This window comes from Moschus berezovskii, chromosome 10 (genome assembly GCF_049115385.1).
Source record: "Moschus berezovskii isolate FMDL1 chromosome 10, NW_MosBer_1.0, whole genome shotgun sequence".
Classification (NCBI taxonomy): Eukaryota; Metazoa; Chordata; class Mammalia; order Artiodactyla; family Moschidae; genus Moschus; species Moschus berezovskii.
Genome location: NC_142469.1, coordinates 66,074,770 through 66,091,218, shown reverse-complemented (window position 1 = coordinate 66,091,218; position 16,449 = coordinate 66,074,770). Strand labels below are relative to the sequence as shown.

The 16,449-nt window shown below is 35.3% G+C and overlaps 1 protein-coding gene across 9 annotated transcripts in view; it reads right to left on the bottom strand.

Annotated features, from left to right (window-relative positions):
• Positions 1-16,449, bottom strand: part of MAP3K7 (mitogen-activated protein kinase kinase kinase 7) — a 75,497-nt gene that overhangs the window by 24,278 nt on the left and 34,770 nt on the right. For 8 of the 9 annotated variants that reach the window (XR_016038426.1, XR_016038427.1, XR_016038428.1 and 5 more), the window contains 2 exons: positions 14,370-14,450; positions 6,740-6,804 (listed from right to left, as the gene is read on the bottom strand). Coding sequence is in view for 1 of the 9 variants with exons in the window: in XM_088840710.1 (XP_088696836.1) it covers positions 6,740-6,804; positions 14,370-14,450 (146 nt within the window). In the remaining 8 variants the exon portion in view is untranslated. The remainder of the gene's footprint in view (positions 1-6,739; positions 6,805-14,369; positions 14,451-16,449) is intronic. The other variant, XR_016038433.1, reaches the window with a different exon arrangement.

Below are 16,449 nucleotides of genomic sequence, written 5' to 3'. Positions count from 1 at the left end.
TCATCTCAAAACTGGTCTTTCTTCAAGGCTATAAGAGAAGCTACGACTTAAATCCATAAATTAACTAAATCAGTCTTTATATTTCAAGGAATGAGCATCTCAACAAGTAACACAATATGCTAACGTGTATTTAAAAAAAAAAAAACTAAAGAAATATTCAAAAGCAAACCATATTTTTTGAATACCTGAAAAAATCTAAGGTATAAATCAGGACAGGTAATACTTTGATAATTTTAAAAAAGTATCAAACTGCTGGCAATTGAGTATGAAGGAAGTCTTATTTTTATAGTAACTGTTTAAAAAAAAAATCACTGATGGCCATAAATGCTCTGAAACTACTAAAACTCATTTAGGTTGCTCCTTCCTTCAAGACACTTACAATTTCCTTCAAGACATTTATAATTACTTTATTCTCAAAGAAACGGAAAAGTTCAATAAGAGATATAGAGAAACTTGACTTACCACAAGGACTGGCTATGAAAGTGGTTATGAGGGTTCAGAAATGCCACACAGCAATTTAAGGCAGCAAAAGAATACTAAGCCAAATTTAAACCACAGGGCGAATGACCATCAGTAGACATGAACCCAAACTGGACTTGGACCAAAACTTTATAAAAAGGAATTGGGAGTTATTTACAAACAAAAATAAAGCTTTGCTTTTTATGTTTTACCTGAAAGACTGGGAAAATAGTTTCCTAAGTCAAGAATCTACGGCCAGGGTTACTATTAGACTGACATCTGAAAGCTATTTAAAACCCTCAGGAATCATCTTAGTTGCTAAAATTATAGGAGCACAAAACACAGAGATTAAATGTTGATTTATATGATATTTTTGTGAAGTAGCACCTGAAGAGCATAAATATTCAAAAGAAATGGGTATCAGTAGGTAATGTGGATTTACAAGGGTACTTACCCCATCATAATAATCACAAATTAATTAAAACTATTCATGAAAGGATGTACTAAAAATATTTTTTTAACCCAAAATTATGGGCTCAATCTAATTCTGGCTTCACCACAGTTTATTACAAGACAAATTTTAGAATTTTATTTTTCCTATATGGTCTTTAAATTTTCCAATAGGAAGGTATATATGAATCAGGAATTATTTAGGAAATATAATTATGTAGGCTTCTGGTTTAGAGCTTGAACAGAAAATTATTATTATAGACAAAAGAAATAGCATGAAAACTGTATTCCTTAATGAAATAATGACAATGTATGATAATACATCTCTTTTTTCTTTTTCTTGAAGGAGCAATGTTAAAGTCACACTGTAAGAAAAGCATATGGGATGGGATATATTGTTGTGGAAATTTTGAGAAAACACTTGATACGGCAAGTTATCACTGCAAATCCATTTTAGAATCAAGCAGGCTGATATAAAAATTTGTTGAATGGATTCTTAAATATCTGTGGGCTCCTTGAGAAGATGAATTGAGATTTATTCATCTTTGTACAACCAGTGCAGAGCCCCAGAGGTAGATGCTTAGGTGAAAACACCATCTGTTGCCTTCTTAACAGCCACTGTTTTACCCTTTCTTCCTTACCAATAAATCCCTCACTTTGTTTAGGAGGCAAGGTTCAAAAGTAAGAAACGAATCATGATTTATCTAAAGCATCAATGGCCATCATATTCCTTTTTCCTGGTTTACTGAATTAGGAAGGATCATGTGACCCAATTCTCCCCCACAGATTTATAAGAGAAAGTGTTGCGAGGAACTGTGGAAAATACTTCCTATTCTAGAAAGAGATGAAGAGATGCTCTTGGAGAAATCCCACCTTCTTTCTTGCCTTTGGATGCATGTTATATGAGGATATTATTTGAAGCTGTGGTAGCCATCTTGAAATCATGCCTATATTTCTATGTGAATCTCAAAAAATGTATAGAACTGCCATACAACCCAGCAATCCCACTCCTGGGCATACACACCGAGGAAACCAGAATTGAAAGAGACACATGTACTCCGATGTTCATCGCAGCACTGTTTATAATAGCGAGGACATGGAAGCAACCTAGATGTCCATCTGAAGACAAATGCGTAAGAAAGCTGTGGTACATATACACAATGGAGTATTATTCAGCAATTAAAAAGAATACATTTGAATCAGTTCTAATGAGATGGATGAAACTGGAGTCTATTATACAGAGTGAAGTAAGCCAGAAAGAAAAATACCAATACAGGATATTAATGCATATATATGGAATTTAGAAAGATGGTAATGACAACGCTGTATACGAGACAGCAAAAGAGACAGATGTATAGAACAGTCTTTTGGACTCTGGGAGAGGGCAAGGGTGGGATGATTTGGAAGAATGGCATTGAAACATGTATATTATCATATGTGAAACGAATCACCAGTCCAGGTTTGATGCATGATACAGGATGCTCGGGGCTGGTGTACTGGGATGACCCAGAGGGATGGGATGGGGAGGGAGGTGGGTTCAAGATGGGGAACACATGTACACCCATGGTGGATTCATGTCAATGTATGGCAAAACCAATACAATAATGTAAAGTAAAAAAAAAAAAGGCTTTAAATAATAGGAATTAATCACCTCATATAACAAGAAGTTTGAGAGATGCAGGTCCAGAAGTTGGTTAATCTAGCAGTTAAACAATGCCAGAAATATGGGTTGGATTTTTTTGAGATTCACATAGAAATACATCTCTTGATATGTGATAGAAGGCCTTTAGAGCAGATGCTTTCTATAGTCTCTGTACAGAAGCTTCCCTTATGATACAGAAAGAATAGAATGCCAATGGATTTTACATCTTTTCAAGTGGTAGTTTTGCTTTATTTTTCTGAAAAATTATACACTGTAATATAGTGAGAATAAATGGTAAGAGACCTGGAAGGCACAAGATGGGGGCAGGCATACAAGCATGTACCAAGCATCTACTGGTGTGTCTGGTACTTTCACATTTTATAAGAACCCTGGGGGTTGGACATTACAGTCCCCACTGGTAGATAATTTTGAAGCTCAGGGAAATGAAGGACTTGCTCAAAGCCACATATCAGGTCAGTAAAGGTAGATTCTTGAGTTCATATAAAAATTAGTATGTCTGGTTCTCTGAATAATCACAATCATATCATACCGCAGCTGTAATCTGTCATTGACTGCAGCACCCTCCAAGAGAAATCTTGAAAACAGATCTATAAATTTATTATCAAGGAGGATTAGCCTTGCTCAAAAATATAGCACAGTATAAGACTGATAAATAAACAGTATTTAAATAATTATTGATGATGCAGACCAAATGAAGCCAAAACACTTGAAACTGAAGGGGTTGAGGATTACTTTACCATGCATTGCATTCAGTTTTATATGCAAGACAGAACGATAGAGTGGAGAGTTTGTGTGCTTTTGGAATCAGATCTGGATTCAAAAATTGACTATAGCAAATACTAGCCAGTGCCAAGGGAAGTAAGACTTAGGTAAGTTTCTCTAAGCTTCAGTCTATCTATCTGCAAAATGGGGAAAATAAAAAGTACCAAACTTTCAGGTTAAAATGTCAATAACATATATTAAAGGCCTGACAGTAAAGGCATAGAATGGGTGCACAATAAATAAAAGGCAGTTGTTATCACTGAGGTTCTCCAGTTGATCGGGGCCTAAGTCTATCTGCCCAAACAAGCTCCTGGGAGACTGGGCCTTCTTGGTCTGTCAACGTACCCTGGTCAAAGCCTACCGCAAATGCACCTACCTGTAGAGGAGTGAGTTGGGTTTAGTATCTGTTGCAGTAAAGCAAAGCACTCTCCCCAAGGCACTTTGGGGGTTTCAGTAAGGTTTTAGAAAGAGCTTACTAGAGGATTTAGGCTTTCGGTAAGTGACTTGAAGGAGGCCACAAGGAAGGAGGGGTTCACTCTAGATTGGCTACCGTCAGAAAGCAGTGGCAATTTTATGGGGAGGGCAAAGCAGAGGGAGGGTAAAGCTGTTAACTAGTAGAGCAGTGGCAGGCACTCATATCCGCCACAAGAGGGCAGTGTTTGGTTTTCTGTGGGCGGCATAGTGATCTTGTTTTCCATCTGTGCTTAGACAACATTGTAAAATGGCCCTGTTTTCTCTTATTTTTCATGGTCTCAGTCACTTTGTCTACTGGTATTCTGAGATACTGTTTATTTCCAGCTTCTAACAACACCAAGGCTTTAGTATGAGATCAGTTCCTCAACATCAAGGGTGACTTTTTTCTCAAATGGAGGCCAGATCCATTACATATGCTTAATGAACTTCCTGAATTAATAGAAACCTACGACTTAGCAGCAGCAGCAGTTAATTTAAAAGTGAGATGCATGCTGTGTGGATGCAATCTTTTACATGAACATTACACAAGCACTTTTAATTAAGAAGTTTGCTATGTTCACCATTTCTCCCCTCCATAGAAATGGCAGTATAAAAATCGCCAATTTTAGTTGACAGATGAAAAGTTTAAATGATTTTATTAAGATCAATCTTGAATCAAGAGTCAAAGTAGAAACGCCTATCTGATCACTTTCCTCTATGAGATATAATATTGAACTTCATCAGGAAACTCTCTTTTCCTGTGATGACTGTACTGACTGGGCAAATACCTTCATGTTCTTCGTCAATTTCCATGGCCAAAACAAACCCAAAAAACCCCTATGCATCCGTTTAAAACACTGCTTAGCCAGATTTTAAAAAGAACTATACCTTCAATTTTGAAAATCCAGATTTGCATACTTTTCCTCTCCAAATAATGTCATTTTCTTGAGTAATTAGAAAGATTTAATGGTCATTTATCATAAATGACATTTTCAGGGGAAAAAGTTTTCATAGTATATTAGGATTACTATTTGTCATTCTCATCTCTACTGGATATTAGGCATTTTAAGGTTGTCATATGTAAGTAATTCTGAATGAGTGGATCAGTTTGAACAGTGGCTAGGCAATGGTTACACAGAACCTGTTTCACAACGAGTTTTACCACTGTATCAAAGTCCCCCTTATTCTAAACCTTTGGAGCATTCAGTGACAATTTACGCAAGTCTGCCTCAGCTCCAGTGTTTTACTGTTTCATGTACACATAAACATACGTGCAAAAGGCAATGATCAAAGTCTCAGGTCATACAGGATTTGTGAGCAAATAAGTAAGGCTTGGAATGGTGAGGTCAGGCCTGAAACACAGCGATGCCTTTATCCTAGAACACAGAGAAAAAGCACTGGCAGATGCTCCCGAGCTGTCTCAGAGCAATCCTCTCATTCCTAATCAAAGGAAGAATACTTTGCTAGAGTTTTTCATAACTGGAATGTCAATGGCAATAGTAAACAGCATTAAAAAGGCTGAGTTCATCAAACCTTTAAGGAATCAAAGCGAATACCAGATGTCAAGCTATCTATTACTAAATGCCCTGATTTATGCTTGAAGTATTTGAGGGGGAGAGAATGGGAAATTTCATTCACAAGTTCTGAGATCTCACAAAAGCAGATATACTGAAAAAGATGCTATTCAATTAATAAAATTAAGATTTAGGATCACTTAATATCATAATAAGTGAGTATTATACATATATATTTTATGCATATATGTGTGTATATGCTTATATTCATGCTTATATTTGTATGCATATGCATATAGGTGTGCATATATGAATTTGAAGGTGTGTGTGGGCATTATGAGAAGTATTTCCAAATATAAATGAAGATCAAAGATATTTATTATTTAAATATCTCAAGTACTTTCTGTTAGTTAAGTTAGTTGATGGCTAGAAAAGGCTTTCAAATTTTTATTAACAACTACAAAGAATCTCTAAAATTTCAAGCATGTTATAAAAAAGAAGTAATAATAAAACGTCTTTTAAGATGAAAAGTACTAACACATTTTACCAGAAATTAAATCACATTGGTTATAACATATAATCCTATAATTTTTTATGTGGTATTTTTATCACTTCAGATGTATGCTACAGTATTAAAATTTATTTTGGTACAACTCAAAGCAAATCAAAAACAAAACCTCATAATTAGTTCTCACTTCATTTTAAGAATAAGATATAAATTATATATGTTAAGTATTGATGAAATAATAAAAAAGGCAATGACTGCTACTTTTATATACTTGGTTGGTTAAAACTCTGCACCTGCTCAATAATGGCTTAAACTATAGCACTGTCTGGGACATCTTCAAAGAGGTAACGGGAGTTTAGAAGAACATCCAGAAATATAAAGATGAAGAATAAAACCCTTAACAACTGGGATAGAAGCACTGCTAGAGTTCATACATCTGCTTAGTAAATACCATCTTAAGGATGTTTCACAAAAATGTAAATCTAGCGGATATGACAAATTAAAAGATTAGTTAGAGTGCACCAGGTATGTCAATGCCTGTGACCCCAGAGAAGTGACATCTTTATTGGGGGAATACTTAATCTCTTTAGTAAAAAGGAGGTTAACACTAATGATATATTTTGAAGGGCAGTGTTAATGACAAATTGTCCCAAGTACAAAACCGAATACTTCCTTATTAAAGCACATATGAAAACCACATAACACACACAAAGCACTACTCAATTAACCAATCTCTTCTTAGATTCAAGTTAATAATAGCATCTATACTTTTTTCCCCTTACATATTTAAGTTGATGACAATGAATTTCTACATTATTATTTCAGGTCAACTTACAAAACTTATTTTGCAGAGGATACATATTCCAGTTAATTTTTGATTTGTGTTCATCACTAATCTTCAAAGACAGAGAATTAAATATTAAGTCTTACCTGACCAGGATCTGTTCCAGTAACAGTCAAGTCTTGGATGGATCTACGTCTTGGCTGCCCGTTGCCTTTTAAAAAATAAAAATTAAAAATTAAAATACTGAAATCTATTCAGAGACAAGAAGGGTTTAACTGCTACAGTAGGAAGTTGGAATTTGTTGCTCCTTGGATCTACACAGAATGTGAGAAAACAAGTATGTTTATTGTTAAAAAAAAGAGAGAAAGAAAGATGTAAGGAAAAGAAAGAGAAACAGCTATAGTATTTTAACTCAAAAGTTGCTGGCTTACAATAAAGTGTGTCCTAATACAATAACCACTCCTACCACACGAGGAGCTTCTGAATTCTCTTCCACCATCTTCTGTCATGTGTTTAAACAGATGAATGCCTGGGGGCTGGGGCTGATGACGGCATCTATTTCAAGGGCCTTACGTTACAGTTTCTACAACAAGACAGCTAGCAAGTTGTGAGCCATGACTGGCTTTAACCAACAGCAGTACCTTGTTCGTTTAAGAGCTTAAAGGGATGCTTAGGCTTGAATTTATTGCACTGAGTCACACTTACCTAATCCCATTACTCTTTGTCAGAATCTAGTAATTTATTATTTGTGAACAACAACTCTTAATTCCTAGTGGAGATGAATGACTCTCATTCCGTTCTCAAATATACAGGTTGTTGAAATGGGCTTAGTGTGTTAACCCAGTTTCAGGAACTTCCATGCTAAACATAACTGAATCAAAAATCAGTTTATGAAAGAACTAGACAAATCTAAGTCTTCAGCAACATGGGGTGAACTGAACAACAGCTTCACTCAGCACTTCTATTTGGGAATAGGGCTGTTTACACAGTTATTTTCTAAGATGAGAGATCAGCTGTCTAAAAGGAAACACCAAAATACTATGAGTAACAGCTGACACAATAGTCAAAATTCTTTTGACTCTGAAGACTATATTATGTAACAGTGGGCAGCGCTCAGACCACGTACTCTAATAGTTGTGGCCTGATCAACCGACATAATTCATTCTTAAAATTTTATATCTCCATAACCTTATCTTATTTTAAACCAATCAGCAATATATCCTAGCATCTTAATCAAGGTGACCCTACTATTTTGTACATACACTAAAAGGACCTTACAACAGAAGAATAATGTTTAATGCAATAGTACATGCAGTGAATATAAAAACTCAAATTTATAGCTATCCTCGAAAGTATAACTCTTTTGTATTTAAAGCTATGTTTTAGAATTCTTTGCATAATCTTAAAGTTACTTCACATTTCATTTTATTCCAAGCTCCAACTTTCAATAACAAATTGACGTAACAACAAACTGCACATTTATGGAATCAGGTACACTAAGATACTTCTCTGAAAACTTTTAATTATCCCCATTTTCCTGAGGACAAAAAGGATCCCCACTACCATGACTAATGAGCAATTTCAGGCACATTTCATTCAACACAATCATTCTAAAATTAGCTGAGATGAGACAGGCTTGTAAAAGTGTCTGGAATTCTCTTTTCAGATTAGCAACATTTGTGAATCTGGGGAACCACCCAGCACATGTGTCTGAAAATCATTACATCACCATTGCAATAACAACAAAGACAAGCTCTAAGGGGTGAGGGGGTGGGGAGAAGGGGAGGAAAAGGGAATAAAAAGTTTTAAGCAGGGGAAAGGAGAACTGACAGTTAACAGATGCCATAAAATGAGAAATCTTTAAGCTACAGCATGAGTCAAAAGCAAGCAATACCAGGCAATGCATTTCCATTAGCATAACCATGGCAGAAACCATCTGGTATACAGTTCAGAGGAAGCAAAAAAGGATTGCAATCAACAAATACTTGTTGCTCCAATATTAAGTTTCAAGCCATAATTTAGAAATATGAATGTAAAAAATATCAAGCTCCTATTACCACAAATGAAAATTACTGAGTGTGTGCTCAGTAAACTTAGACTGACTCTGAATTTTTTGGTAACTAAACACTAATTTAGAAACTCATTTACATTTTTTCATGGTTCTTTAATATGTGCATACCTGTATTAAACACAGCAGGTAAAGGGAAAAAGAAGTAGAAATAAGGGACAATATGATATCAACAGATGCTTAATCAAAGAATATGGAATTTATAAATGATGTCTTGAGTTTTTTAATCTGTAATGAATTTTGGAACGTTCGGGACTTCTGATAGAGAACAAAGTATATTTTTAAAAATAACTTCTCTAAGAGCAACGAAAGGAATATACTATATCCCTAAGCCCACCTTCTCCCCCACCACTAAAAGGGTGGCTGGAGCAGCAGCTTATAGGGCAATTGCTTTTACAACACTGAAACAAAATCCATCTCACCAAAGAGTTGTTCTTTTTAAGTACAACTGATTTCCTGAGCTGGTATTTGAAAGTCATCAGAGTCCTTCCAGAGACCGCTGGCTTAGGTCCCAGAGAGTCATTCCTGTGGTTTTTCTTATCAGTTTCCTTACCTAAACAACTTGCATTTTTCCAGGTTCCAACTTTATGAAGACACTATTCATGTAAAAATCAACACATTTTCTTGGAGACATCTCTTAATCAAAATGTTGGAAATTTTGATATTTGTTAAGTTTTGAATATTAAAAATTATGGGACACTTATCCTTTTTAGATTTTAAAAAGTGATCTTGGTAGACTAAATAAGGTGGAAAGAGACTACTGAAATATTCCCTGTAAAGTTATATGCACTTTCCTAATTAATTAGTCACAGATACAGAATTTTACTGAAGAAGCAGTGTCTGCACTTGGCAGAAGCAGATGTAGTAGATCTCAAAAGAGCTCTCCTTGGGCCTCCGTGTCCCTAAACAAAGGCAGGTGTTAATGACACTATCTGTGCAAGGTAAGAACTTGAGATCTAGAAAAGCTCAGTTCTTTCTACCTCATGGTCTCCTCATGATGGTGCTGCACTGTTTATCGCTTGGCACTTTTCATATTCTACTTAACTACTTATCTCACTTTTGGTAAATAACCAATATACAATAGAGCTCAGTGTACCTGACTGAAGTTTAAAGTGAATGAATAGTCATTAAATTTTTCTCAGTTAAGAGATCCTAATGCAGCTGATACTATAAGGACTCCTAAAGTTTCTTTTCAGTTTCAAGAATATTATTAACAACAAATGTCAATTACATTCAGAGACCTGAACAAAAATATCTTACGTGTATTAAGACTGACTCAACAAAACACTTGCATATTCAGCCTTCTCTAGCAAATCCTTAAGACAGTACATAATGCTCTTTGGTCAAAGCGTTCTATCAGTTTAAAATGTTATGCCATCTTATTCCAGGCTTAGAAATAACAAAAGGTACACTAGAGTCTCACTGTTCAAGGTTCTCAAACAGAAGTACATGAAGGCAATGCTTATCTGTAGAGTAGAGGAGAAAAATTTCAAGTGTTTAAAATGAAGCCAAGTATTGCAATTTAGTCTGAACTTTACTGAGTACGATATTATAGTAGTATTAATAAAAACTGTTTAAATATATTCTATAAAACCTTACAATTTAGCTCATTTTAAAAAGTTATCTTTTATAATTACAACAGTTATTTAATATCAGTATTTGGAAAAATTTACTTTTGCAAATCATATGTTGGAAATTTATTTCATTTCATAATAGCAATCAATCTGGTATAAACTATGCATGAGGATTTTTTAACAACAGAAAGGAAGAAAGTGCAGAAGACTTATGTTTCAATTGAATCTTTTGCAGGTGGTATGTATATATGTATCCGACAGTACTTTCATCCAGTGGATTTCAAAATATATTATAATCACAGTTGACCTTCTTAAGTACTATAACTCTTCACACAAGGACTCCAGAGTAGGACTGCTGATCTCCCTTGATAACAGACATCAGAGCCATGAACAAAATATTTTTTAACTATTCAGTCTTTTGTTGTTTAGTTGCTAAGTTAAGTTGGACTCCTCTGCAACTCCATCGACTGTAGCCCACCAGGCCCTTCTGTCCATGGATTTCCCAGGCAAGAATAATGGAGTGAGTTACCATTTCCTTCTCCAGTGGATCTTCCCAATCCAGGAATTGAATCCACGTCTCCTACTTTGGCAGGTGGATTCTTTACCACTAAGCTACCAGGGAAGCCGACTCAGTCTTTTACTCTATGAAACTGGAAAAGGTTGTTGCTCTTGTTGTGTAACTTTTTGACATTTTACCTGTTTAACTTTGACATGTGAAATTTTAAAAGAAATGTAAAACTTAGGTATTCTTCTAACACCAGATCAAATGTTACTATCAAATGTATTATAGTTTCCCAATTTATAATCCCTTTCCCATTTGAGTATTTGAGATGAAGATGGAGGGAAAAGAGACCCTTGGAAGCTTGGATAATAGCAAAAGCAAAATGTGGGAAAGTCAAGAAAATCCAAATAAAAGAACCAAATAAAAATCCATGTTTTTATCAAAATCTTAAAGGAAAAAACTTTAGAAAAATTTAAAGCAATCCAATAATCTGCCACCCACTCTCTTTTCTTCAAATAAAAGTAACATAAAACGGACTAGAAAACTATAGATCAGATAGTTTCAATTATGGGCAAGAGATGTCTGCATTTACATTAATTTTGCTTAGGTTGCACAGTTATTTGGCAGGACATTCTCTACAAATGAAGAGTTAGCAAAATGTCATAGAGTACTGGCAATTGCTCTTATTATATGTCTTGCTTGCTAAAAAAGAAGCCAGATCGATTTACAGCCACTCCATGGGCAGGAGAAAGTAGAAATAAGACTTAACCAGAACAAAGTTGCCAATACCTCTTTCAGAGCCAGGCCCAAGGTAGCAAGGGTACAAAAAATTGTGTAGTTTGATCCACAGAAGTCCTGAGGTATTAAAGGTCCATTTTTGCATGACCTGAGAGACTGTTAAATTGATGAATGCTGATGTCAGCCACAGATTGCTTGTTCTTCCTCATTTGTTGATGGCAGGGTATTTAACAGTGTTGAAGAACAAGCAAAAAACAAGATTTAAATTTATTGACCCACGACCAGGTTAGACATTTTAGTCATTATAAAGATTGTATTAAAAAAAATTTTTTAGAGTAACAGTGCCAATTTAAAAACTTTTAAACTTGGTAAAATTTTTTAAAAATGAAAGAAGCAACATTTCAAAAATGATAATTTGTACACTGCTAATAAATACACATAAAAACTTACTTGATGCTAAAAGGAGCATTCCTAATAAAAAGAGGCAGTTTATTCCAAGAGTTACATTAAACTCAGTATACTGCGCTTGGCCAAAGGAAAGTATTATTGAAAATAATCCATAACAGATGAAAAATATAGCTTATATTTTAAAAATGCTTACAACTGGGATCCAATGCTAATTAATGCCAGTTTGGATATATCAAGAAGTATCTGATAATATAACCATAGAATTTGTAGGGAATCAACCTCAAGCAAAAAAGTTCTAAAAGGTATTAAGAAATTTAGGGAATTAAATTTCATCCTTCTTTACAATTAAAATGGCCATGTAAGATAGTTAAGATATTCCCAAAGCACAGGTTATATCTTTTATGTTTAATTTAAAAATATAACCTAAGAATAAATTAATGTTTGACTTTTATTTCCAAGTATTTCAATTCCAGTGGTTGCATCCTTTATTAAAAAAAGTGAAATTACTAGGTTAATGTTTGAATATCTGGGGGAAAAACCCAACAAAAATATTTAATAAAATGTATTACTGAATACTATTTCCACTTGACAAGCACTGGTACTCTGGCAATTAGCAGCAGAATTAAGGTTTCCTGACCCCATAAGGATCCAATGTCATTAAATATCTCCCGGATGAAACGCTCACTTAAATTTAATATGAACCCTAAGTAGGAGCAGCTCAGAATTACTCTAACTTCTGTGACTCAAACAAAACAAAACAATGGGTGTAATCTGGTGTCAGAAGATCGAGGATGGGATCCTGGCTGTGTAACTCTGGGAAAACCATTCAACATCATTGGATCTTTTTCATCTGTAAAATGGCTATTAAGCTGATGCGCTTTAAACTACCTTTCAGGCCACACAGCACATCTAACTAGGGTTTTTCAGCCCTGGCACTGCTGATACTTCAGGACGGGTAATTCTTGGCTGTGGGAGGCTGCCTGAGACACTCCAGACTGTTCAGCAGCAACGCGGCTTCTGTCTACCACGTCAGTAGCACCTATTAATTTGACAATCATAAACGTTTCCAGACAGCACCAAATGTCCCCGGCGGGTGTGGTGTGGTGCACGCATTCACCCTGGTTCAGAGCCTCTGAGACCGTTTTTCTCCTCTTTTCCCCTACTCGTTATTACATACATCATTGGCTATTTCGCTATGTGTGGGTCTATCTGTTCTTAATGTTTACCCATAAGACCCAGATTAAGATTAGTGTGCCATTTGGCTAAATTTTTCTGATACTCTCCAACATTTAAGATAATCACAGCTCAGCAGTATGAATGTTTAAACGTTGCTTCTTCTTCAGTTAGAGTATTATTCCCTTAAACTTGGCATCTTTCAGGGCAGAGGTAAAATGAGCCTAAGTATTTTACTAATTTTGAAAGCAGCCCATGACTCAATAAAAGTATGCGAGGAATATGAAAATGTAAAATAAACCACCTGAACAACCAGTATAACAAAGAACTACTCTAGAAATAAAATGGTTTTGTATAGATGGAATGGGCCCTAAGAACTGTTTAAAATATTTCATACACATCTGTAATTTACAGATTTTACATGTATCCTAGTTCTGACCCGCTGGGAGCTCAATAATGGGTCATTTCCATAACTGGCACATATTTACTAAACACTATGTGTGAGGTCTTGAGCCAGAGATGGCTAACGCCATCAATAATAAATAACAAAGACATAGTCTCTATCCTCAAGTTTCAGTTTACTGGAGGAGACAAGAACTACTGGGCATGGTGATTTAGATTCATCTATGAGATAATCACCGTAAGAAATAAAAGCAGTTTAACCATATGAGACATGTGGGAGTTAGGTATAAAAACACATAATTTGCAAGAAGATCCTCCTAATAATACATAGGAATCTGAAGTGACCATAATTATTTGGCAAGATACCATGCAAAACAGCAAATCTCATTTAGCTTTTGTTTCTGTTTTCTAGGTTAAGGCCAAATAGTATTCAGCTACTCTTTTCTCAACTTTGTATTTTACTTACTACCAACAGAAAGAGGTTGGGACAGAATGCCAAGAGGGAGCCCCCAAGTTGCAATGAAGGAAGGAAAGGAGCCAAGGACAACAAGTATTTTTAAAGGATTGTTTCCTCTTTCTGCTAGATGCAAAAATGGCCTGAGTTCAGCTATTCTGCTCATTTAAAAGATGAGAGGAAGTTGGCAGAATTCTGGGCTGGTATGCCTCCTTCCGTGAAAAGCCTTATTACTTTACCTTCTAGTTCATCCTCAGTTTTGAAGATGTAAGGTTTCTGGCCAAGCTGGCTTCAGTGCAGATAAATGTATACAGTTTTTAATCTGTCTCCCTAAGGACTGCATGCAAAGTATCTATTTTCACATTCTATCAAATTGGAGCAAGAAGCATTTTATAAGTACTAGGGATCATTATTCCGGTTTTACAGCTATTAGACCAACCCAGGTGGTCTATGATACCTGCTATGACGGTCTCAGGGACATCCAGAATGTTGCCAAATGAAGCGGTTTTACGGTGGCCCCGTTTAGGCTTGGAAAAGGCTGCAAAAATACACACATACAGTATACATGCAAACAACCACAAACAGTAACACAGAAAATGGTGAACAAAAACAGAATACTTTTCAAATAGTTATGTTAATAACACTTCATGCAGGATGGCATGCAGAACTATCAAACCCTTTGTCCATGCTTACACAAGGCGTGATTAAGGAGCAAACAACTATCAATACAAGATGTTTCACATACTGGCTTTAATTAGCAGGGAAAAAAAAAAGGAGAGAGACAAACAAAGCTGCAGGATAATGAGAAAGCTAGATTTCCAACACGTTCATAGAAATAATCTAAATGCAACCACTGATGTGCAGTGAGGGTCTATGATGCAAGTGGGAAGAAAAGAGGAGTTAAAAAGAAATAAGCTGCCATATTTAATTAAACAAACACAGGAATATGTGTTCAATGAGGTGTTTCTTGAAGTGATTATATGATAATTATTTGATCAAAGTATGAAATGTATATGCTTTGTAATTATAAATATTTAAACATACTTCTAATAAACTGAGTATTTATTGTAGTTTCCAAAGTTTAGGGTCTATTCCTGCTAAACTGGAATAGTTGTGAAAGGCTGGAAAATATGAACCTGTCAAAGTAAGACAATTCACCGACAAATGTTCAGCGCATCTGTTTTATTCACATTTAGGCAGAGAAAGGATAGGGTTATTTAAATATACATGGTTACCTTTAATCTGGTGAAATATCACTTCTGTAAAGATTAATTATAAACCAGTACCTGACTAAAATATTGACACTAGCAGATATAAAATTATCACTATTACATTACAGAACACTTCCTGTTTTAAGGTAGCAATCACTATTTGGCAGCTCTAACTTGAATGATAAACTCCTGAAATGAAAAGGACTCCCGGAGTGTTAGGCTGCATTTCTGCGTACACTGTTCATCAGACACTGTACTGTGACACCCCCACTGCACACAGAAACACTTGTGACTCAAGTGACCTCTACTCAACTTGATTGTTTCTGAAGATTCCATCTATGTGGCAGAGACCAGCCGATCTCTATTTTTCCCTTTTTTCTTAGCAACAGAACCTCAACTGTACTCAGGACAACAATGTTCCCAGATAAAAGACTGCAGATGCCCTCTTCTCTTGGATCCAAAGGGAGCAATCTGACCCTATTACTATGGCCAATGACATAAATGTGGAAGTTGTTAGGACGGACTTCTGTGAAAGCTTTTTGAAAAAGTAGCCCCTGCCCTAACTTCTGCTTCCTGATGCTGGGATTGTGGATGTGATGACTGGAACTATAACAGCCATTACGGTGCATAAAGTCACCTTCAGGATGAAAGCCACACAATAGGGATTGTAACACAGAGAGACAGAAGAAACCCAGTCACCAAAGATCGAGGAGCCTACCTCCAGATTTGTGTGTGAAAAAAAGGTTTTGTGTTAAAGACACTGTTATTTTGGATATTCTATAATATCTAACTGATCCTAATGCTAACTGATAAATAATGACCAAGATTAGTTAAAGACAAGAAGAATTAGGATAGTCCTCTGGACAACTTCTTTCTTAAAAGAACTTCATACAAAATGAAAATATTCTTTTAAGAAAGAAACCAAAATGATCTTAAAACAAAACAAAATCACACAAGACCTGGTTAGCTAAGTTAAAAAAAAAATATGCTAATACACTAGGGAATATACTTGTATATACATATGTAGTTTAAAAGATTAGAGGTAAATACACAAAAATGCTGTATTTATTTTTTAGTGGCACAATTATGGAAGACTGGGTTTTTAAAATTTATATTTCTACATTTTCCACCATAGAAATGTATTTATAATCAGTTCCTCTCCACCTCTAGGGAAATCAGAAAGAAAACAATTTAACCCACCATTAACTAAATGAACCTGGTTAGAAAGGAAGGTTAGAAGTCCACTAAGGTAACAAAACATGTAATTATTTTTGTGCTGACCAGTCTTGCCACAATTAATCATTTTAAATACTGACAAAATGGAAG